This window comes from Erpetoichthys calabaricus, chromosome 9 (assembly GCF_900747795.2).
Source record: "Erpetoichthys calabaricus chromosome 9, fErpCal1.3, whole genome shotgun sequence".
Lineage (NCBI taxonomy): Eukaryota > Metazoa > Chordata > Cladistia > Polypteriformes > Polypteridae > Erpetoichthys > Erpetoichthys calabaricus.
Genome location: NC_041402.2, coordinates 80,052,960 through 80,078,220, shown reverse-complemented (window position 1 = coordinate 80,078,220; position 25,261 = coordinate 80,052,960). Strand labels below are relative to the sequence as shown.

At 39.9% G+C, this 25,261-nt stretch overlaps 1 protein-coding gene across 1 annotated transcript in view; it reads right to left on the bottom strand.

Annotated features, from left to right (window-relative positions):
• Nucleotides 1-25,261, bottom strand: part of LOC114657565 (serine/threonine-protein kinase Nek11-like) — a 327,143-nt gene that overhangs the window by 110,412 nt on the left and 191,470 nt on the right. The window contains exon 10 of the mRNA XM_028809452.2: nt 23,782-23,895. Coding sequence (XP_028665285.2) covers nt 23,782-23,895 — 114 coding nt within the window. The remainder of the gene's footprint in view (nt 1-23,781; nt 23,896-25,261) is intronic.

Sequence of the window (25,261 nt, the reverse complement as noted above, 5' to 3'; positions counted from 1 at the left end):
ACTACGTGGTTTACCATCTGTAATAAGAATGTAAGTTTAATGTCACTGTGCTCTGTACAAGAAATTATTTTATAAATTCATTCACATGTACAGGCCAGGCCAAAAGGGGCTCTCAGCATTTAGAAGTGCTTAGCAAAGCATCAGATAGGATGGGTGGAGACAGCTTGAGGAATGTGTAGTCAGCCTAAAGACAGGTGTATGCTATTTTGTCCTCTGTTGGAAGTGAGCACGGGATCTTCTTTCCTTGTTTGGAAATGGACTATTTGCCAACGTGGAGGCCTGCACGTGAAGGAGCCAGTATAAAAGGCTTGGACTGCAGTCCAAACACTTTGAAGCCAATGGACGGAAGATTATGTCATCCGTCCTGAAAATCCTTTCAGCACAGTGACGAAAGATGGCATTCTGTATAGATCAAGATCCCACCTTGATAAAGTTTGCCATAGGCTTCTCGTCTGTAATGCCGCGTAAATCATCAGTAAAGAAAGCTAAGTTATTTTCTCTTATGTGATTTTTACCTCCATATCACTATGTGAGGGATATTGCCTTTTATATCATATCTATTTATTTTTCGGTTACTTAAAACGCCGCAATTTCAAAAGAACTTATTCCAACTAGGGAGCTATATCTCCCCCTAAAAGGAAACAATATCTAGTTTTGTTTTTGTCTAATAAAACCAAGCATAATCAAAACCGGAAAATTGAATATGAACAATTTTATTCAATTTTATAATTTTTTTAATATTTTGTATGTCATTTATTCTGAACAAATGTGCACCAACTGTTGTCACTTTCCATCTTTGACTTTTAATGCCCTGAATAAGCCAATTTGTGATGAAATTTAGGTGAATTTTAAGGTTTGAGGGTTTTTTTATTCTACATGTCTACATCACACAATAAATCCTGCTCTAAGACAATGTGGTTATAATTAATGCCTTCAATATTGCATTGCATTCTCCCATACTGGGCTTTATTTTCTACCAGTTATATTGATCTTGGGTTCCATCTCAGGCACATAAAATTTATAGACAGAATTTTGCCACCTACAGGCCTAAAAAGATATGAAAAATTAGAAAACAGATTCTACCGTATTTCAACAGGTGCGATCATGAAAATGTTGGGGTCTTAGGAAAAACAGGGCTCTTAGGCTTGAATCAGTGCAGTGTGCAGACCCCACCAAGTTGTATTAATGGAAACAAAAAAAAAACCAAATATGTAGTGTCAAGGTTAGGGGTAATGAGACTTCAATAGCCCATGCATAAGTGCAGTAAATCATGAATGAGTAGGGTAAGAGCAGGTAATAAGAGTATTGACAGCCACAAAACAACAGAAACAGTATAGAAGATTAGGAGCAATAAATACATTTCGTAAATCTGCTTATCTAGAGCAGGATCGCAGGAATCCTGGTGCCTATCCCAGCAATTTTGGATGCAAGGCAGGAAAACCCCCTGGTGTACAATATGTATGATATGGCTGATGTTAAGAACAAAAAGACTATGATATTTCAACTATCTATTTTGAGAGAGAGACAAAAAATGAAAAAAAGGGGCACAAATATTTTGAAACATAACTCTGCTACCAGATTATTTTCACAATATCAGGTATTTTATTTTGTGAATGAAAACTACATAAAATTTAGTTTTTCACCAGTTGGGAGACTCTTTTTCACCTAACCACAGTAGTTCAGGAGAGACATTGCCAACTTAGGAATTTTATAAGGTTATATCATGTCATTGTTAAACGACTTTTTTAAAGCAAAACCGACTGGTCAGCAACAATATGCTAATCTTGTATGTTGACCTAGTCAGTCTCTTGATCAGTGTCATTTCATTTTCAAAAAGGATTTCTTCTGTGCGAAGTGGCAGGTGACTAAACGTTACTCACTCGTGATTTTCCTGTTCATATGGTAAAGATTTTGTTGACTAGCACATTCCAAATTAAGCCACTGGATTACATCTTGATATACAAGAAACTCAAAGAAAAGCGGCAGCTCATTATAACGGACATCGGACACATGCAGCCTGGAATTTGGCTTAGTGTGTGCTGCTGTATTAGTTGCTGTGTACATACTGTATCTTGGACTCACTCAGAATTAATGCTAACATACCATTATTTATGAACAGACTGAAATTCTGTAAGGGATTATCTGCATCTAATACTTCTCTCTTGAGCCCCAGAGATCCAGTGAATGGCAGCTTTGAAATTTACCAAGCACATTCAAATCGAAATCATCACCTTGGTATGCTTCACTAACTCTTGAACCAGAATCTATCATGTTGTCCCCATTAGCTCCTGAAGAACTGTCACTATTATCACACAGTAAATTGCTTTCTATTTTACACGCTTTACGTGCCCATATTCAGCTTGCATTGTCATACTGCAAATACTGTGTGAACACCCGCCCACTATCACCAGCTGCCGTTCACTGGATGAGCTTGTGGTGGATGACTTTTTGTTTTACAATTAAAAGTTACAAGGGTTAAAGACTAACAGCATGAATATTTATTGAAAAAAACAAATATGAAATTCTTAATATATTTTGATTAATTTTGGGACCCCTGCATTCCACGTAAGCCCTTGTGAAAGTTTGACTGTGACGAAAATTAAAAATATTTTTGGTAAATAATTATTTTATTTCCATTAGTCTTTCCAGCTACTTTAATGGTTTTGTTTAGTTTTTCATTTCGGTTTGGTTAATTATTTTATTTTAGTTTACAAAAATGTTTTTTATTAATAGTTTCAGTTTTAAATTTAGTTTTTGTTAACTATAATAACCTTGATTCCTTGGTACTTAAATGTATCTATTTCTTTTATTGTTTATTACCTTTACAAGATATATTTGATATTGCGTACATCATGTCTCAAATGTTGGCCTGAAGTTAGACTATAAACTGTTATAAAAATTTAATTTAGCACAAATTTAATAATATGCATACCCATACCCAAATAAGTGCTTTTCATCTAATGTCAGCTAATTGTATACTGAATTATATAACTCATGGTTCAAACAAAAGTAATAACTAGTGGGAGGTATTTATTGCCCTGGGCTAACTGGTATACCTACTTCCATAATATGCCTTGTAGTCTTCAAATAATGCATAATTTACCTTTAAATAGAGAAATGTAAAATAGTTAAATAAAACAAATGAAAAAGAGTTTGAATGTTTTCTTTTGCCTTAAGATTTCAAACTTGAACTGAAACTGCATTATCCATGATTATATCATGAATGGAGATGAAAAATTTAAGCCTCAGTTTTATCACTATTCAGTCTGAGAAAGTTTTCAGACAACTAGAGTTTTATGTGTCAGCCAAATAGGCAACAAATACAGGAGGAGGAAAATGTTTGTGTAAGCCCAGTGTGTAGATAAATCTGTGTATCATCAGCATAACGTTTGTACATACACCATTATACTGCTTTATAGTCTGGTCACTAAAAGGCAAACACTGCTGTCAGCTGTTGTTAACTGTACATATAAAACTGATGTTCAAACCTGCCATTGCTGACTGTTTACTTTCTGGCATTAGATGTACATAATCATGGCTTAATATTATGAGACCTGGTAACAGAACATGCATATAGTGAAACACCAACTGAACTTTAAATCAAATAAATACAAGAAATCAAGTAGTCATCTACAAAGTCTACTAAGTATTCAAAGCACAAATTCAACCACTTCTTTAATACCTTTTATAACTTTTTAATGTATTGCAACTTGTTTCCACCTGTCTATAGTCTAATACAGAAATTCAAATTTCAGTACAGTACTGCACTCTGTCATTCTGAGGAATTTAGTTACCTTATCTCTTCAAAACAGCTGTGATTTTCAATACTCAAGGTAATTCAATTTGAACAAGTGAGTTTTGGATACTCCTACTGCAGGCTGTTTCAAACACATTTCTTTTAATTTTGAAAAACCAATATTTTACTGTTACAGACAAGTGAACCATTTTTATTAAGGGAGTTTGTATTGCAGTTTTCTCAGTTTTTTACGTCAATCTGAAGAAAAATGTTTACAGCATAGAAATGTAGCACTTTATGTGTGAAAATATCATTTTTTTCAAACTAGTTACATAAAATTATTAGTGCTGTTCACAGCCTTTGTTTTTCTTTGCTTTGTTAATCAATAGTACACATAATATATCTTTGTTCATTGAATCTAAATAAGGTAATATGAATAAATGTAATTTACACCTAATGAGTATCACTATAGTCATGTAGCAATTGATAATGATTTTCACTATTCTATTAAAATGTAGAAATCATTTTTAACAGCTTTAACAACATACTTAATTATTTCTCATTCTCAACCCTTATTTATATGTTCAACAAGTTATTTATACATTGCAGATTTAATGTAGTGCATTTCATTAGCGAAAATAGACAAGTTCTTTTCCAAGGAGAAATGCACTGTGTACTAAAAATGTAAAGAATGAAAAAAAAATGAAAAGAAAAAGAAAAGCAAATAAGAGGAATGAATTCCAAATACACAACACTTTGACATAAACTCTTTGATATTTAAACTGTATGAGCCTAGTCAACTGGTATTGTTTTCCTCTGCAGCAAGTAGACAGAGTCTACTCATCTTACTGGAAATTACAAGTGAGGGGTGATGATTAAACTATGGGTAACACCAGACAATAGTACTTCTTGGATGCTACTACATGCTGTAAAGATGTTTTAGGGTGGGACAGGGACACACAGGAGACAGGGCACTCCTGCACACCATGACTGGCTACTAATGGGCAGGTTGCTTGGTCCTTTAAAAGCAACTTACGGATTAAAAAAAAATCTTGGGGCCAGTAAATGAAGGTCTACAAAGACAGCATCAGAGGTTTCAGGGGACATTTCTAACCCCAATAATGGTTTACCCATTAAAAAACCCTCATTGCCACTTTATAGCCCCTTCCAGTTATTGCTTGAGTGAGCTTAGAACCAGGAAGTAAGTTTGTGTTAGCAGCTTAAACCATTGATAGTCATAGACTGAGGATGAACTGGGCAAATGAGGACACAGTACAGCAACAGGAAATGCAAAGTGCTCAAGTGCTTTTATTTAAAACAATGTTCTAAAAGTGCAGTGCTGAATCCATTAAATAAATAGCTAATAAATAACCCATAAAAATAGGTCCTCTTCTATGAAAGTTAAAATCAGTCATAAAATCATTATTCTATTAAAACTGTGCAGACATCGAGCTTCCCTGTCTCACTCAACCTAGCACATCTTCCATTTTGCCTCCCCTACTCACACTTCTTGGGTCTTGCAGCTAGTGGAGACACCAGTAGCTGCAGTCACAACCTCTGGCTCTCGCCACGACTACCTCTGTTGGTGTCTGCCGTGACACTCCAAGCCAGAACTTCCATCTCCCTCACACCCTTCTGGAGCCATGTGGATGTCTTGGAAGGGTTCCTGTTTTCTCCACTCCAACTAGTACTCAGCAGAGCACAATCCACCTTCACTGAGCGTTACTTGCTTGTTCACTTGCTCGCTCCTCCATGGGGCCATCAACCACCTGCTTCCCATCACTGTGCTGACTCGTTCTTCCCCGATTCTGCCTCCTGTCCTTTCCTTTTGGGGTTTTATCCTTTTATCTCTCATTCTGCTCAGCCTCTCCCCTTAAACACCTGTGAGCATGGCCCCCTAATTGCAATTCATTGAGTGTCAATGTAGGGCACCTGACTTAATTAAAAAATCAGCTCACCACTACACCAAATACTCAACATCTACCCAGCTCCTAAAATCACTGAATTTGTTGTACTGAAAATATCATTACTTACAGTATACTAAGTAAGCCAGAATATCCCTTTATCTGTTAAATCCATCCATCCATCCATTTTCCAACCCGCTGAATCCAAACACAGGGTCACGGGGGTCTGCTGGAGCCAATCCCAGCCAACACAGGGCACAAGGCAGGAACCAATCCTGGGAAGGGTGCCAACCCACCGCAGGACACACACAAACACACCCACACACCAAGCACACACTAGGGCCAATTCAGAATCGCCAGTCCACCTAACCTGCATGTCTTTGGACTGTGGGAGGAAACCGGAGTGCCCGGAGGAAACCCAAGCAGACACGGGGAGAACATGCAAACTCCACGCAGGGAGGACCCGGGAAGTGAACCCAGGTCTCCTAACTGCGAGGCAGCAGCGCTACCACTGCCCCACCGTGCCGCCCTCTGTTAAATGTATCAAACCAATTTAATTTAAATATTTTTCTAGTTAGTTTATAGTAATAATGTAGTACACCTACTGTATATAGTACAAAAAGAAAAAAAAATGTTCCAGGTTTTAGTTTTAGTTTAGGTTCCAGTAGAAGCACCACTGTAACATGAAAGAGCTTAAGCAAAAATACATCTTGCTGGAAAGTGTGCATGGAAAAGTGTAATATGCACTATAAATGCAGAGAATGTGACACCCTTTGTTGGGCAGTGGTAATGTATTGGAATGTTACACATGGGTAACAAAGGGAGTTAATGTATCTGTATGCTGTTTGAAAAAGACCAGAAAATACATCTTTTGATAAATAACTACTGTTTGTTCTGAACTCAATATGACAGCCTGCTCATTGAAACATGGTGGTGGTGGCAGTGGTTTTGTGATATACTGATTTCAGTAAGAGTGAGAAAAAAGAAAAGCTCAAGCTGTCGGGGCCAATGTACTATAAGCTGCATGGGCATGTTTTCTGCAAAAAAGGAAATGAAAATTAAAATTCTAAAATGAAAATTCAATGTCTCTTTTGCAATTTCATTTTTAAAGTCTACACACAAGAATGCTGTAAAAATTCAAAATAAAATGACACCATTTGCAATTTCATTTTCAGCGTGAACAGCAATGAAGCTGCAAAAAAAAAAAAGTAAAAGGCATATAAGCATTGGCACCACCTGCTGCTCATTGATTTTTTCATTTTCCACTTTGCATTTTTGAGCGGTACGGTGACTCAGTGGTAGCACTGTTGCGTGGAGTTTGCATGTTCTCCCCGTGTCTGCATGGGTTTCCTCCAGATCCTCCAGTCTCCTCCCACAGTCCTAAGACATGCAGGTTAGGTGCATTGGAGATCCTAAATTGTCCCTAGTGTGTGCTTGGTGTGTGGGTGTGTGTGTGTGTCCTGCAGTGGGCTGGCACCCTGCCCCAGATTTGTTCCTGCCTTGCACCCTGTATTGGCTGGGATTGTCTCCAGCAGACTCCCGTGACCCTGTGTTAGGATATAGCTGGTTGGATAATGACTGACTGACTGACTTTGCATTTTCATTTTCAAGTTCTCAACATGCAAATAGTTTGGGTCAATGGACGGGGCTCTGCACCTCTATTTGTCACAATTTTTGTACAAATGAAATTGCAAATAGTTTTTTATTTCATTTTTAATTTTTACAGCATTCCTGTATGAAGACTTTTAAAATGAAATTGCAAAACAAAAGACTGAATTTTCATTTTATAATTTTATTCCTTTTTTTGCAGAAAATACCTCCTATACATGGGATGCAGTGGTTTCTGAGAACAACTTTTTGCTAAAGTAACATTTTTAAAGGGAGTGATTGCAATTACTTTATTGGTAGAGATGGAAAGTGTATTGTAGAGTCATTAAAAAACAGACTTTAAAAATATGAATTTAGCTCTTATCTGGAAACACTGAAGGGATGAATTAATTCAGTATAAAGACTATATTGCTTGAGATAAAACAGGCTAAAACAAAGTAAAACTTTTATATTACCTAGTAGATAACAAGGCAGAAAAGTGTGCCAGTCACATGGATTTGTTAGAGATGTGGAGGGGTTATGGACAGAGTACCAGCAGCACTGGACAAAGTTTGTGATTCCCAACCCTAACCTAACCCTAACACTAACCCTATCAAAATAATAGAAAGATACATTTTTTACACACTATCACAGCCAAAATTAGAGCAAGGACAATACTGAGGACTCTCGCAGCCACATGCAACTTTGGTGAGATCACAGAATCTCTTATCAGAGAGTGAAGAGTGTGTGAGACATGGGACTCACATTTAAGGAAGCATCTACATGGAGAGACTGACTTTAACTTTAACTGATGACTCAGGCGCCGTCGTGAGTGGCAGCCAATCAAGCAGCTCAGTGTATGACTTTATTTTTCTACCTTTTTCTCTATTTCACTGTTCACTTCTACCACTTTCTTTTATGTGGACCTCGTTCCCTGGACACTTTTTACTTTTTACTACAGACATGGATTTTTACATGCCGAGACTCGTCTATTCAAGTACTCAACTTCGAGCGCTGATTACAAATGCCAGTATTGGTGTGGTTCCCTATTTACCCGACGAGGTAAGAAGGCGGTATCGTGGCAGCAGAGCTGGCACTAAGCTAAAAATGAAGCGGCTTGCGAGAAAGTGGCGTTTTAAGCCTTCAGTGATTCTGGGGAATGTGAACTCAATCTCAAATAAGATCGACGAACTGGCTGCACTGGTGAAAAGTGTCAGAACCTACAGAGAATGCAGTTTGTTGTGTTTTTGTGAAACATGGCTAACTACCACCATCCCAGATGCTAATGTGGAGCTACCTGGGTTTAGCACAGTTAGAGCGGACAGAGATGCAAGTACCTGTGGGAAGCACAAAGGAGGAGGACTCACACTCTATGTCAATACAAGATGGTGCAACTCTGGACATGTTAACGTTAAAATCTCCACTTGCTGCAGGGACATTGAACTGTTGGCTGTAAGTCTGTGTCCCTATTACTTGCCCATGGAGTTTGGACATGTCATTGTTGTTATTGTTTATTTCCCTCCTCGGGCGAACGTGGAGATAGCGGGTGACGTCATCCATTCCGCAGTTGCTAAATTGCAAACACAGCACCCCGAGGCGCTTGTACAAATCGGTGGAGACTTTAACCATGTAACGCTGGACAAAACATTACCTGCCTTCTCCCAGTATGTGGATTGTAACACCCAGGGAAATAGGACTATTGACCTACTGTATGCAAACGTTAAAGACGCATACAGCTCCACCCCGCTGCCTTCGCTTGGGAAAGCAGATCATAACCTGGTTCTGCTTCAGCCTCACTACAAACCAAGAGTGAGGGAGTTACCTACAACCACATGCTCATTCAGGAAGTGGTCCCCTGAGGCAGAGCAGGCTCTGAGAGACTGCTTTGGAACTACAGACTGGGATATCCTGCAGGGATCATATAGTGAGAACATTGAGGAGGTTGTTGACTGCACTACTGACTACATCAACTTCTGTATGGACATTGTAGTTCCAGTAAGAACAGTACGCTGCTATGCTAACAACAAGCCATGGATTACAAGTGATATCAAGGGCCTTTTGAACCAGAAAAAAAGGGCTTTTAAAGGCGGTGATCAGCATGAGCTCAAACGCATGCAGAAGGAACTCCGAGTCCAGCTCAGGACGGTGAAGGAGCAGTACAAGAGAAAGCTGGAGCAGAAGGTGCAGACCTATAAATATCTGGGAGTGCAGCTGGATGATAAATTAGACTGGACTGCCAATACTGATGTGCTGTGCAAGAAAGGACAGAGCCGGTTATACTACCTTAGAAGGCTGGCGTACTTCAACATCTGCAATAAGATGCTGCAGATGTTCTATCAAACAGTTGTGGCGAGCACCCTCTTCTACGCAGTGGTGTGCTGGGGAGGCAGTATTAAGAGGAAAGACGCCTCACGTCTGGACAAACTGGTGAGGAAGGCAAGCTCTATTGTTGGCATGGAGCTGGACAGTTTAACATCTGTGGCAGAGCGAAGGGTGCTCAGCAGGCTCCTATCAATTATGGAGAATCCACTGCATCCACTTAATAGTATCATCTCCAGACAGAAGAGCAGCTTCAGCGACAGACTGCTGTCACTGTCCTGCTCCACTGACAGATTGAGGAGATCGTTCCTCCCCCAAACTATGCAAATGTTTAATTCCATCCGGGGGGGTAAACGTTAACATTTAACATTATACATAGTTATTGTCTGTTTTTCACCTGCATTATTATCATTCTTTAATATTATTTATTGTATCAGTATGCTGCTGCTGAAGAATGTGAATTTCCCATTGGGATTAATAAAGTATCTATCTATCTATCTATCTATCTATCTATCTATCTATCTATCTATCTATCTATCTATCTATCTATCTATCTATCTATCTATCTATCTATCTATCTATCTATCTATCTATCTATCTATCTATCTATCTATCTATCTATCTATCTATGCAGTTCGCATACCAGGAGAAGGTGGGAGCAGAGGATGCCATCATCTATATGCTACACCGATCCCACTTGGACAGAGGCAATGGTGCTGTAAGAATTATGTTTCTGGACTTCTCTAGCACCTTCAACACCATCCACCTCTGCTTCTTAGGGTCAAGCTGACAGAGATGGGAGTAGATTCATACCTGGTAGCATGGATCATTAACTATCTTAAAGACAGACCTCAGTATGTGCGTCTTGGGAACTGCAGGTCTGACATTGTGGTCAGCAACACAGGAGCGCCACAGGGGACTGTACTTTCTCCGGTCCTGTTCAGCCTATATACATCGGACTTCGAATACAACTGGGAGTCCTGCCACGTGCAAAAGTTCGCTGACAACACTGCTATCGTTGGCTGCATCAGGAGTGGGCAGGAGGAGGAGTACAGGAACCTAATCAAGGACTTTGTTAAATGGTGCAACTCAAACCACCTACAACTGAACACCAGCAAAACCAAGGAGCTGGTGGTGGATTTTAGGAGGCCCAGGCCCTTCATGGACCCAGTGATCATAAGAGGTGACTGTGTGCAGAGGCTGCAGACCTATAAATACGTGGGAGTGCAGCTGGATGATAAATTGGACTGGACTGCCAATACTGATGCTCTGTGTAAGAAAGGACAGAGCCGACTATACTTCCTTAGAAGGCTGGCGTCCTTCAGCATCTGCAATAAGATGCTGCAGATGTTCTACCAGACGGTTGTGGCGAGCGCCCTCTTTTATGCGGTGGTGTGCTGGGGAGGCAGCATAAAAAAGAGAGACTCCTCACGCCTGGACAAACTGGTGAGGAAGGCTGGCTCTATTGTAGGCATGGAGCTGGACTGTTTGACATCTGTGGCAGAGTGACGGGCACTGAGCAGGCTCCTGTCAATCATGGAGAATCCACTGCATCCACTAAACAGTATCATCTCCAGAAAGAGGAGCAGCTTCAGCGACAGACTGCTGTCACTGTCCTGCTCCACTGACAGACTGAGGAGATCATTCCTCCCCCACACTATGCGACTCTTCAATTCCACCCGGGGGGGGTAAACGTTAACATTATGCAAAGATATTGTTTGTCTGTATACCTGCATTGTTATCACTCTTTAATTTAATATTGTCTTTATCAGTATGCTGCTGCTGGAGTATGTGAATTTCCCCTTGAGATTAATAAAGTATCTATCTATCTATCTATCTATCTATCTATCTATCTATCTATCTATCTATCTATCTATCTATCTATCTATCTATCTATCTATCTATCTATCTATCTATCTATCTATCTATCTAACTTAGAGAAACTGGAAGAGCTGCAGAGCTGTCATGACAAAGCTCGCAAGTCAAAGAAGCACAGACTTCAACATGACATGTCATGTCATCAAAAAAAAAGCAAAAAAACACCCTCTTCACACTTCACTGGGAAATGAAACAGTCAAAGGAAAACTGAAGTAGTGTTTGAAAGATAGTGTTTAAGTGTGATCCTGTCATATGTCTGTGTGATGCAGAGGAGGTTTTTGTTTACATACTGCATATCCATGTGTAATGCAATCAGAATGCCTAAGATTTGCATTATCCTAACTAATAACATTCACCATATCTACATATATAATTCACTAAGCAGCCGCCAGTGCAAGTAAGACACCCATGGAGCACGCAGGATGGAGCCACGCCCACCAACTCTAAGACCATTGGATACAATGACAACTCGCAGACCCATGCCCACCAACACGGACGCAGCAACTCACAAAACAGGGCGTCATTCACGTTCGTCTCTGCTACACTCCTCATGCACCTCTGAGCTACGTTGACTTTTCATTATTCTTTTCGGTTATGATGCACGACCGCGTCCATCATCGCAAACTGTTTTACACGCCATGGTCTTAGAATTGGTGGGCGGGTTTCCGTGAGTTGCTCTTACGAGCGGGCACATGACCAGGCAGTGTGTATGCTTCGAGAACGAGGGTGGACGCAGCAGGACCATCTAAGAAGAGGCATGTTTGTTGCGGATGTGAATCGCTGTATGCAGCGTGTAAAACAGTTTGCGAGGGGTATCCCATGGTCTTAGAGTTGGTGAGTGGGTCTCTGTCAGTTGCTCTTGCGAGCAGGCACATGACCAGGCAGTGTATATGCTTCGAGAACGAGGGTGGACGCGGCAGGACCATCTAAGAAGAAGCATATTTGTCGCAGATGTGAATCGCTGTATGCGGCGTGTAAAACTGTGTGTTTGTCGCGGATGTGAATCGCTGTATGCAGCGTGTAAAACAGTTTGCGAGAGGTATCCCATGGTCTTAGAGTTGGTGGGCGGGTCTCCGTGAGTTGCTCTTGCGACCAGGCACATGACCAGGCAGTGTGTATGCTTCGAGTGTGAGGGTGGACGCGACAGGACCATCTAAGAAAAATCATGTTTGTCGTGGATGTGAATCGCTGTATGCAGTGTGTAAAACAGTTTGTTTGTCGCGGATGTGCTGAATGAGCGTGTAAAACAGTTTGCGAGAGGTATCCCATGGTCTTACAGTTGGTGGGCGGGTCTTTGTGAATTACTCTTGCGAGCAGGCACATGACCAGGCAGTGTGTATGCTTCGAGTGCGAGGGTGGATGCGACAGGACCATCTAAGAAAAATCATGTTTGTCGCGAATGTGAATCGCTGTATGCAGCGTGTAAAACAGTTTGTTTGTTGCGGATGTGAATCGCTGAATGAGCGTGCGACGGCGGTCCTCCAATTGTCAGTCACGGACAATTGTATGTTGCCCTCTCCAGAGTTCCATCTTTTCATTCACCTACAGTCGTATCCTCAAACCCACCCCATTTGGACAACTGTGTCTTTCAGGAAGTGTTCACTCATCAGTATATAATTATGCGGCGTATGCTACGCCGGGGGTTGGCTAGTATAATTTATTGTATGTTCTACAAGATTTCAATGTTCCGACAATGGGACTCCTGATTACATGGAGTATTTTGCTCACTGATCAGGAGCCATTAGTAAATATCTGCTGAGTTACCTATCCACCCCAGCCCCAAGTAGGAAAGACAATATGCATTATTTTAACAGACAAAAGAATGTAAAAACAGCAAAGCATAAAAATGTTTCATTGTTATTATGTTAACGCCACAGCAGTTTTCTTCCAAATTGCAAAGTATTTGCCAAGCAAACAAATGTTTTTTTTTTTGGGTAGAGGCCCAATCTCTGCTGTTTGCACTGGGGAGGGCACAAGTTTCGCACCACACCAGTCACTGAGTACCCTAAATACTAGTAGCAATAGTAGTAATTTGTTTGAGTGTTGGCATGTGCAACAGTGAACCATATAATAGACGGAATTTCTTTTCATGTTGTGTAATATCCAGTGCTGTTTGATCAGGTGCCAAACCCACATCCCTGAATTGAATCAAGCAGGGTAAAAAAAAGGGAAAAATACTCTTTGGTACAAAATATATATACTAGATTCACAAACAAATGAATAGGCGATTTTTTAATTGACAAGTGACATTATTTGATGTCTGTGCCCTGTGATGGAGTGGTGCCCCGTACAGTTAGTTCCTCTTATGATTTGTGCTCGTGGCTGCTGAGAGGTGCTCCAGCTCTATAAACACATACGACTCATTTATGCAGGTTCGAAAAATGAATGTACTTAGGAAAAGTTATAATACATATGCCACGAACATAACTTCTGAAAACAGCTATGTCAAACACAGTATGTACCTATGTTTTTTAAATCACCTGTAGCTTGCAAACCGTTTGACCTATTGACCTGAAATGTGGTACACATATACTACGTGGAGTCTACTATCCACTTTCGGGGTAATGTTTGACCTCCAAGGTTATTGTTCTTTTTATTTTTAATTTATTTTATTGTAGAATCAACTCTCGGAAGCGGCCAGCAGGGCAGCAGTGCGGCACATGCGTACGGGTGCTGTTCTCATCCCTACCACCTTTGTCGTCACTTCCCCTACCCCTTCATATCTTAAATCATTCTTGAGGCAGATTGAAGACTTGAGTGCTCGCTTAAGTTAAAAATTAAAGAAAACATACTAAGTAATTGCAATACAAACATTGACTTTATCAGTTTTAACGCAAAAAGATGCAGACGAAAGAAGAGAAGAAGCGGGCCGCTAGGGTAGAGAAAAGAAAAGCTGCTCAGGAAGCAGCAAGAGCATCAACCTCTGAGCTAATGAATGCTAAACGTACAGAGAAAGAGTATGAAAACTATGAAGTCGTTATCGTGCAGTGCACCGTTGCTAGTAGATAATCCAACAATAAAAACAACAGCAATAACAAAAACAAAAAAAATCATAATAATACTCAAACTGGCATAAGATAGGAGACACAGAAAATAAAATTGAGCAATCAACAGGGCAAATCTAGGCTTTGACTGTATTTACAGAAATTCATAATTTAGGCATAACTCAAATCAGCCTAAGTTAATACAAATATAATCCTCCCTTGTTCACCACTGTTTATGACTTGATTGATCACACTCTTCACATTCAGAACTGGCACATTAGAAAAATCTCTTTGATGCCGTGCATTGATTAGATGATGATATTCCATTCTTAGCAAAAATAAGGAAGGATACAGTAAACATAACAATCATTGGTAAATGTTTCAAGATTATAATCATATGTCTGTTTCACATAATTTTGTGATTATCTTAGGCTAATCAGTTTAGATCATGGACATAAATATTATTTACATATTTTCAGTTTATGGGGCTATGTAATAAAATTATGGTATGCTGACACTATCGATGTACGATACCTAATAGGCTAGCAGTTTAAAATAGAGAGCTACCCTTAAAACATTATGCTGATATGGCGAAGCATCATAATTCTTTCAAAGTCGTACCTATGACATGATTAAGACTTTCTGTGCGTCACTTTTATTCTTGGCAGTTTAGATCAGTGGTTCTCAAGTGTGGTCTGTGGCCCACCAGCGGCCCCCAGGTGTGAGTTAAGTGATCTATAAGCTGATAGTCACAGGGTTTCACACAGGGTTGGGTTTTGAATTGAAGACCTGTCTCTCCTCCTGATATATTGGCCCAGAGTCCCATCTTCAATTTAAAAGCACAACCTCATATGAAAGGGCTTCTTGGGTTGCAGGCTACTTGTGTTTTACTTTGAAATTGATTAAACAATGCATGCATTTTCCACATTTTGAGTATATGACTGGAAGACAACATGGATTATGTGACATGAGATTTCTCTATTGGTGTAGACAGACAGACAGACAGAGGGAATTCTTTTGTGGCGTAGCTACAATGGGGCAAGGGGTGCAATGGGAGGGAGGGCCCATCAGGCCTCTTTTTTTTTTTTTTTTTTTTTTGCGGCGCTCTCATCAGGTGATCAGGGCATCAAACCATCAGTCACAGTCAAATTAGACTGATCGTATTGCTTATTAATTTAAGTAACTTTGTAGTAAGGACTTTCACATGTCTGTATTTAGCGATTTTAGCCACCGTCAGTCAGCATTTTTACATTTTCCCACAATTACATTATTTTCATTAGCGCCGTCCGACTCGGCCAGGCGGGGCGGCACATTGTGTACAGACGGCGGCGGCTAAAAACAAAGCGACATGTTCGCTTCATTCTCCGAAAGGCTATAGCTTAGTTATGAAGCAGGCAAGCAGCTTCCCACGATCGTCGACGAACGGCTTCCTACTTCCGTCTATTTCTCAGTCAGTTCTGTTAGGTAAGTGAATCGATCAACATCAAAATGGCCGTATGTCGAACAGCGCAATCACATATGCCGTGTGCCAACTGCCAAATTAGTGAATCTTAGGCTCTTAGGCCTAGCCACTTGGCGGCTTAGCCTATTGCTTCTTCTTAGATTTCACTTCCGCAGGTGAGTGCACGTGTAACCGTAACGTACGTATTTTGTACCATCAGATTCAGATTTTCTGCACAGAAAGTACAATTCTGTTAATAGCCTACTTAACGGATTCTTACATTTCGTAGATTTTTCTGGGTCCTTGGAAAATGCCAAGGTCATACACCGTATAGTAGGGGTGGGCGGTATGACCAAAATTCTATATCACGGTATTTTTCTAAATTATCCCGGTTTCACGGTATTCAACGGTATTTTTTTCCCCATGCATGAGTGGATGTTAACCACATTTTCCACTGCAATTACTGTAGTAGACTGGCTAAGAATAACCTGTTAGACTGTTATGAGAATTGTACATTGTATAAAAAAACATTTTAATGAGCACACAAGTATTAATACAGGTCTGCATGGCCCCATAAAGTGATAGTTTTCAAGGGGGTGACACTAATGAAGAGAAGGAATCACATTGCATGACAGTTGCAGTCAAAATATAGAACCTTTTTATTGAACAAATTTTGCAAAAACTTAAACTATGATTTTGACAACATATTTTCAACCATCCAAAGAGGCATTTAGACTTAGTAAAATATCCAGGGGTGCTTGTCAAAACTTGTATTGCACTGAACATGTCTTAGGAAAGTAATAAATAGTAAATATTTTTTTGTGAACCAACTACACTTTGTTAATGTTAACTATCTCTGTCCACTGACACGTTAAAGTGACTTTTTCAACAACTTTACCATCAATAAACTGCATAATATTTAAACTAATAAATAATAACAATAAAATAAATAATAGTATTATTACTGATAGCTGCACCATTACTTCAAGACTTCAAGCCCAGGTGCATTACACAGTATTCACCAAATTAAAATAAAATAAAACAAGTACAACTTTGTGATGACATCCTTACCAACTGTACCATCATTTAGGCAAACTGCATTAATATGGACCTTGCTTCAAGCTAAGCTATATACATAAATAAAATAACTGCAACTTGCATTTACTGTATAATGCTATTTGTGGTATAGCCCTACGGAAGTGCATTAGGGCCACGGTGAAGAAAAAAAAATACAGTAAAGAGGGAAGAAAAAAAACAAACTACCGGTATATGTCAAGAATAAAGTCGACATGCTGACTTTATTCTCGACATTTCCACTTTAATTTTGACACTTATGTCAAGATTAAAGTCAACATTTCCACTTTATTTTCATAGTTTACTTCATAATTAAAGTAGAATGTCATAAACTAAACTTCATCCTAAAATCAATGTTTAATTTACTTGATTTTCTCAAACCCCGTCATAAGTTAATGCAGCACATTAAATGCTTTGTGTTGTGTTCCCCGACCCAGTTGTTAATCACTATGCTTCTTAAACTGACTTCCTATGCACTAAGAGGAGGCAGCAATCATCGCACAGAATCCATTCATTTCATGGTATTCCTGCTCTCTAAAAATTTAGAATGCTAAGATAAATACTTGATATCATTTTCATGATGAAATGCATTAAAGCAGGTATTAAAAAAGCACGGTAGGGAGGCGGTAGTGCTGCTCCCTGGCAGTAAGGGGTCCCCAGGTGTAAGTTCAGTGTAGAGACCTTTATGGCAGGTGTGACGAGGCTCCAAAAAACTGGATGTATGAATAGCTATCGCACAGGTTTAACTTAAATATTGTGTAAATGTTGGTTTTTTTGATCTGGTGGTCAGAGACACGAACACAGAATTCAAAGCATGTTCTTCTGAGCGGGCTTTCTTTATTGCACGCGTGCTGTCTCTATCTGACGTACCAAAACCCCTGTTCCTATCCTTCCTTTTTCTTTCTCCACATAACCAATCACCACACGATAAACGTCTTTGTGAAATTAAAACTAGTTATAAACTTAGCCCACAGAGTGTTCAGAACTTTAAAAAATATCTTCGTTTTACATGTTTAATTATGCCATCCATTCAGAGTTGCGCCCATCAAAGGATGAATACAAGCAAAACATACACTAGCAGGGTCAATATAGCACAACAAAACCCCACATCCTACATGACTTTGAAAGGAAACTGAAGCGCTGAGTAAACCCACCAGAAAAACATGCAAATGCAAGGCAGGCACGCCGCCGTGCCCCCATATGATTAATGCATGCTTTAGTGCATTTCACCATGAAAATTATATCAAGTATTTATCTTAGCATTCTAAATGTTCAGAGAGCAGGAAGATCATGAAGTGAATGTATTCTGTGCGGCGATTGCTGCCGGCGCCTCCTCCTAGTGCAAGAAGAAGTCAGTTTAAGAATCACTTAACACAAAACATTAAATGTGCTATATAACTTATGACGGGGTTTGAAAACATGTCGTCACACTATTACACAGTACCCAGGTACATTACACTGTATTGAAAACAAATAAAACAAGTACAACTTGGCTTGCAGTATTATCCAATAGTATAGAAACAGTATTTACACATCTGACCTTTTAAAACTAAAGTATCTCCAGGCTCTCTGTCCATTTTCACCACGCAGCATTCCTATGCTACCGCCCACTATTTGGTGGTGTAGCAGTGAAAAAGAGCCCTAGTGCAACAAATCTGTGTTTAGTGGTGTAGCAGTGAAAAAGGTCCCCACTTGCGCCACGTTCCGAACGTCGTTTAGGCAATTTAAACCGGTGTTGCGTATAAGAAAAATCCATATCATAAAAAAAATAAAAAACGGTTTTTCGGTATGAACCGGTATACCGCCCAGCACTACTGTATAGTAAACGTTAGTTTGACCTTAGCTTGCAACAACTTAGCATTTCGTGGTCACCGAGAAGATCGTCATGCGGAGAATGTGACAAACAAGGGCAACTTTCTTGCGGTGATTGGGCTTCTTGCTAAATACGATCCGGTTTTAGAAGAACTCTTAAGGAAGCCAAAAGGCAGCTTGACATACCTGAGCCCTCAGATTCAGAATGAAATAATATGCCTTCTTGGTGATGCGGTTGTTTCCAATATCCGTAAAGATATTCAGCAGTCTCCATTTTTTTCTGTGATTGCTGACACCACTCAAGACGTGGCGAAGGTAGATCAAATTAGCATAATTTTTCGATATATTATTGTGCAGTGCGTTGATGGCGTACCCAAAAAGCTAGAAATCCATGAATCGTTCTTGGGTTTTGACATTTGTGACAGTCAGAAATCAGAGATCAAGTCCTGCAATCGCTTGAAACGCACGGATTAGATCTTGATAAAACTACGTGGTCAGGGTTATGACGGGGCTTCAAATATGAGTGGTCAATACAATGGGCTTCAGGCTGTTCTCCAAGAAAAGCAACCTCTTGCTCATTACGTTCATTGTGCAAACCATAATTTGAATCTGGTGTTGAACGATTCTGTCGAAGGCGTTAGAGAAGTGGGAAACTTCTACGATTTGGTGGAAGCTGTCTACGTGTTTTTCGGGCACAGCATCTCCAGATGGGCTCTATTAGAGGGTGACAGAGAAACAATATTTATGAAAACTCTCAAGAAACTTTGTCCAACGAGATGGTCGTCTAGAAACGATGTGTTAGTGGCCATTCAATTCAGATATGCGAGTGTACTGAAACTGCTAACACAAATAGTTTTATGTTCCAAAAACAAGAAAGAGCGTGACGATGCAGCAACAATAAAGGGAAAATTGGAGACATTTGAAACAGTGATTCTTTTGGTTCTTGAAACCAGAGTTGTGACAGCCATAAACGTTGTGTCAACGTTACTGGAAGCAGAACAGCAAGATTTGAGCAAAGCTGTGACCCACTTGGAACGTGTCTACAATGAAATAAACGACCTGAGGAATGATTTTGAAGGGGTCAAAAACGAAGCTGTAAGAATGGCTCAAGGATGGGGTATTAATCCTGAATTTAAGCCGAAAAGATCGTGAGCTGTTAGGAGACATTTTGATGTACTTGCAAGAGATGAAAGAATTGAGGGTGCAGAAAAGAATTTTGAAATTTTAGTTTTTAACAAAACGCTTTGATATCATTATTTCTCAACTTCGTACGAGGTTTCTTTGCCCATCAGAAGATTGCAGACTTGTTTAAGTCAGTGACGCCCAAGTTCATGTCTCAAGCTGATGACCAGGAGCTATATGATGCCTCTATAAAGTTAGTGAATATGTATTCAAAGGCCAAAACTGCAGACTATTGCACCGAAGTATTGTCCTTCAAAAACGCGTTCAAACAAGATTTATGTCAAATGAAAAGTGTCCGTGATTTGGCTGATTTTTTGATTGTGGATAATTACTTATCATCATCAAGTTTTCCAAACATAGTCACAGTTCTGATCTTGTTTCTGACATTGCCAATCACTGTATGTTCAGCAGAGAGCACATTTTCAAAATTGAAGATTATAAAGAATTATTTGCGGAGTACAATGACAGAGATGAGACTTTCTGCATTCGCTGTGCTATCGATTGAAAGTTGACGAGCCATGAAATTGGACACCAATGAGCTTGTAGCAGAATTTGCAAGAAAGAAAGCAAGAAAACAAAAATTCTGATGTGTGCAGACAGTGCAGTGTCAGGTAACTCACTTGTCAGGTTATCAGTCACGTATTAGTATTACATGTACTTAATTTATGATATCATAATAGTCATAACAATGGTATTCAGTGTATGTAAGTTTGTATAACAATTTTTATTGACGAAATATAAAGAGAGATTAAAATTGTCTGATTTTTACATAATTATAGACGTTCCGTACTTCCGTAGTGTATGTGATTGGGACAATTTTGTATTTCGGCGCCCCTGTCTGTCCAGTTTGCCGTTGCCGTGAGGCCTGAGCCCCTGACGAATATTGAACGGAATGCTGAAATGCTTGTTATATTCCGTATTGAAAGTTTTATCCGTCGTGATTTTGATATGTAAACATAGATAATCTTTTATTTTTATTGTTCTCTAGTACCGGCTGAGACAACAGACGAGTACAGTGTATATACACTATTAGGCAATAACGCCAAGTCGCCAACACACGTCTGTTTTTACACTTTACAAAACAAAACAATATTTTTCTCCGAACATCGTTTTTAATGGTTTCCTTCTCAATCTATCTTGTCTTCAAGCATTTCAGCAGCGAGAGCTGCGCGAGCGCACGAAGCGCGCAGGTTTGGGGGCCCATTCAATGATGATTGCACCCGGGCCCCTGTGAACCTTGCTACGCCGTTGGAATTCTTTATTGTTATTATGCATACACATAACAAAATTTTTTGTTGGTAGGACTCGGCATCAAGGCAGAATATCCCATAGAAGTGCGCCCTGCGTCACCCTCTCCAGCCCTCCTCTCTGGACTACAGCGCTGAGCCATCCGCCGCCAGGCGCGTTCTGACAGAGAAGTTTTATTTATTCGTCCACGTGACTGTCACGGAAACTGCCACATTGTAACTTTTTGTTAGTTGACAGTACTTGATAGTAGAAGAGATGAGGGAAACAGCTTTGCGTCTTTCTACTTTTTAACTGTGCCGAGCTATAAACAATGTGAAGACGAGACCGCCTTCAGCGGCGAGGTAAGTCGTGAGAACAAAGTGGATGCTGGGAGGCACGGAATGTTGGGCTGCTCCGCCGAGTCGAGAGCATCGCAGTTTCGGGCAGCGTCTTCTCTTCTCGCACTGTTTGTTACAGTCCCCCGTCGGCTCCTGGGAGAGTGAAATCTTTGCGAATGAGTTTAATCTGCACCACTGAAGCAGGACTCTGTTTGTAAATTGCCCTGCATGACTACTTACTGTCCCTTAAGGTAAGTTCGGGTCACTAAAACCCCACAACATTCAAGGTTGCTTTTGTGATTAATTATTTTAAGAAGTAAATCACAGGCATGTAGTGCAAGGTTGTCAGGCAGAAATTTGGACGATCACATAGAAAATGTAATTTCTATACCACAGCGGTTGTGTAGCGCCTTTCACAAGGGATCTACTACTTACCTGTTGTGTTATGGCACCTTTAAAATGTAGTCTACCCGAAACCACTCCAGTAGTGCTCAATGTATCTTTACTTCTTAAATGTTAATGTTTTACTGTTTAATAACTTATAGACTACATTTTATTTTTTTTTCCCTTGCACTCAGTGAGTGAAGCCACTGGGTAATCAGCTAGTAAATAATAAAATAAACATAATAATTATAAAAGACAGCAGCAATAAAACATCATCAAGTCCAGACTTTTCCAGAGGTAGTACGCCTGCAGAGACCAGTGATCTGTGTGCGTGGGTCTGCAGGGGAGGAATACAAGTGTGTGTGTTTGATTATGAGGGAAACTGCATGTGCATGTCTACAGGGGGGCAGATTAAAGGTAGATGTATGTGTGTGTATTAACAAGGGCAGACGGACTTCACAGCTCTGGGGAAAAAAGCTGTCATTTAGTCTGCTGGTACGTGTTTTTATGTTTCTGTACCGCTTTCCCGAAGGCAGTGGTACAAACAGTCAATTTCCCGGATGGGTGAGATCCACAGCTATACACTTGGCTCTCTTCTGCACCCTTCCAGCATATACAGTCCAGGTCTAGGAGAGGACTTCCCACGATCCCCTGTGCTGTTCTCACCACCCGTGCCAAATCCTTCCTGTTCTGTGTAGCTGCCATACCACACTGTCATACTGTGACAGAGAATGCTTTCTATATCAGATCTGTAGAAGTTTGTGAGCAGTCGAGAGGAGAATCCAGCACGTCTCATCTTCCTGAGGAAGAAGAGTCTTTGTTGGGGCTTCTTTACCAGGTGAGATGTGTTCAAAGACCAGGTCAGATCCGATGTGATGTGGATACCCAAAAATTTGATATTGTCCACACACATTACAGCCTCTTCATGTGAATATAGGAGCATGTTCTTTTCTTCTGGACCTCCTATAGTCCACAATGACCTCGTTGGTCTTGCTGGTGTTCAAGATGAGGTTGTTGGCTGAGCACCATAGTGCTAGGTGTTGTATCTCTTCTTTGTAGTGAGTCTCATCATTGTCTAATATGAGACCCATCACGGTCGTATCATCCGCAAACCTCACAACCATATTTGTGGCATGGATGCCAGAGCAATCGTGTGTAAATAACGTGAAGAGTGCTGGGCTGAGCACACAACCCTGAGGTGTGCCTGTGTTGAAAACCAGTGTGGCTGATGTACGATCTCCAATTTTAACCACCTGAGGCCTGTTGGTGAGAAAGTCCCTGATCCACATACACAACGATGTGGACAAACCCAGATTATGAAGCTTTTGTACCAGCTTGTCCGTGATTACGGTGTTTTGATATTGTTTGCTGTTGTCCAGCATTAGTCACTGCCAGCTTCTATTAAAGAATGAACTTTTTTTTAGCTCTGTTCTGCATGAAAACATGAGATTCAAATTTTTTCTCGGCCATCACTACAAATGGGATACCCACTACACATGGGGTAAAAAACAATTACAAAAAAGATCATTTCTAGGTGAAGTATTCCTTTAATTTGTATCACAGCTCTGTACTCCATCTTGTGGATGGAAAAATAAATTGCAATTTAAGCTAAGAAAACAGATGCTGTTATGGCAAGTCATCTGATTTAACCTCATACTGCAAGATGTCCAGTAACAAGGCACTGTCTGTACAGCTTAATGAAATTTACAGAAGTTCCTTAAAAAATAATATGTTTATATTAATTAGTGTATTGGAATGGTCTATATTAAAATATGATAATTGTATTACATATAAAGTAGTTAAACATTACATGTTGCCTCCAGAAATTTGTCTGTTACCATGGTGTCTCGTTAATCTGAATCACATTACTTACCAAGATATAACAAGCACCAGATTTACTAGAATCACTGCTTACCTCATTTTATCTAATTCTGGTTGTTCACCTTGGCGTAGTCTTCTCCTTTCTCTAGGATCTAACCCTTGCACCTTGGCTGCTACCCACAGGCTTTCAAGATGTACCTTTTTCTTCCTGAAATACAGAGAACCATAACAGTATTTTTTATGATTGAAAATATGCAACAGACATAAGTGGAACGTGAAACATTTAACTTTTTTGTCGATGTTATTAATATTAAAAACACATTTTTATACAATTTACAGGAGTATAATATTGGTCCATTACATAATACTGATGATTAATAATCCTTGGCTCTACTAGGGTGCCACCTACAAAGAGTTTGTTTAAGTATTTACCAGTTTCATATAGCTTTTTCCATGAGTTTAGGTTGACTTTTGTTAATTAATTGTCAGGTCAAGCAGCATGTATGTAAGTATGACTGTGTGCCCTGTGATTTCTCACTCAGTACTGTTCCAGCTTGTGCCAAATGTTGCTAGTATTACGGAAATCTCCTTGCAACCTTGTTTACACAGACAGATAAAAAATGGATGGATGTACAAGTGGTAAACATGAAGCTTTCCTTGATAATATGATACAACAAGGCACTATAAAGACAAATACATATTTTAATTGCACAGTGGCATTTCAAAAAAATAGATTATTAAGTACCAATTATAAAACATACCAGTACATTTTTTATCATTCCTTTCTCAAAATAAAATTATGTAGCTTTTTGATCCATTCTTTCTGTTTCTAAAGTGCAGTGATTTATGGTACCACTTATTGCTATTTCACACTAAATATATGATTAATTTGAGATATTTATGTGGAAGAAGTGCTGCCTTAGGTTTTATACTGTATTTCTTTACTTCTTAAATAGCAGAAAGATCTATTAAACTAAAAAAAACAAGTGAACAAACAAATCCTTTCAAAACAAAAAAGTACCAAACAACTAAATACTTAACTGCAAATCTTAACTGCTTATCTGGAAGCAGGGCCAATGCATATGATGATGACAAGGACTAGCCCTGCTTAACATACACTCAGGTAAGGTCAGTTCAGGTTGGGGAGCATGCACTGTTGCAGCACCCAACACACAACGAAATAGCTTGGGATCCTTGTTGACATCCCCAAGGCAGACATGCGGTCCAGTCCTGAAGAAATTATCATCTATATGCCGCAGCCAGGTGTAACATGGGCATCCCCTTGGCCTAGTCCAGCTGCTCGGGTCCTCAACAATGAGGATTCTGTGAACCAGATCACCTACGGGGAATTGTGCCACATGGCTATAGTGCTGTAACTGACCCTTCCTCACTATGCAGGTAATGTGCTTCATTAAGGACTCCATGAGCAACAACTCATTTGACACAAAGTCAAACCACCAGTACCCAAGGATTCTCCAAAGAGACACAGTACCAAAGGAGTACAGTCTTTGTCTCAGGTCACTGGATAGCTTCCATGTCTTGTAACCATATGGCAAAACAGGAACCACCAGGAC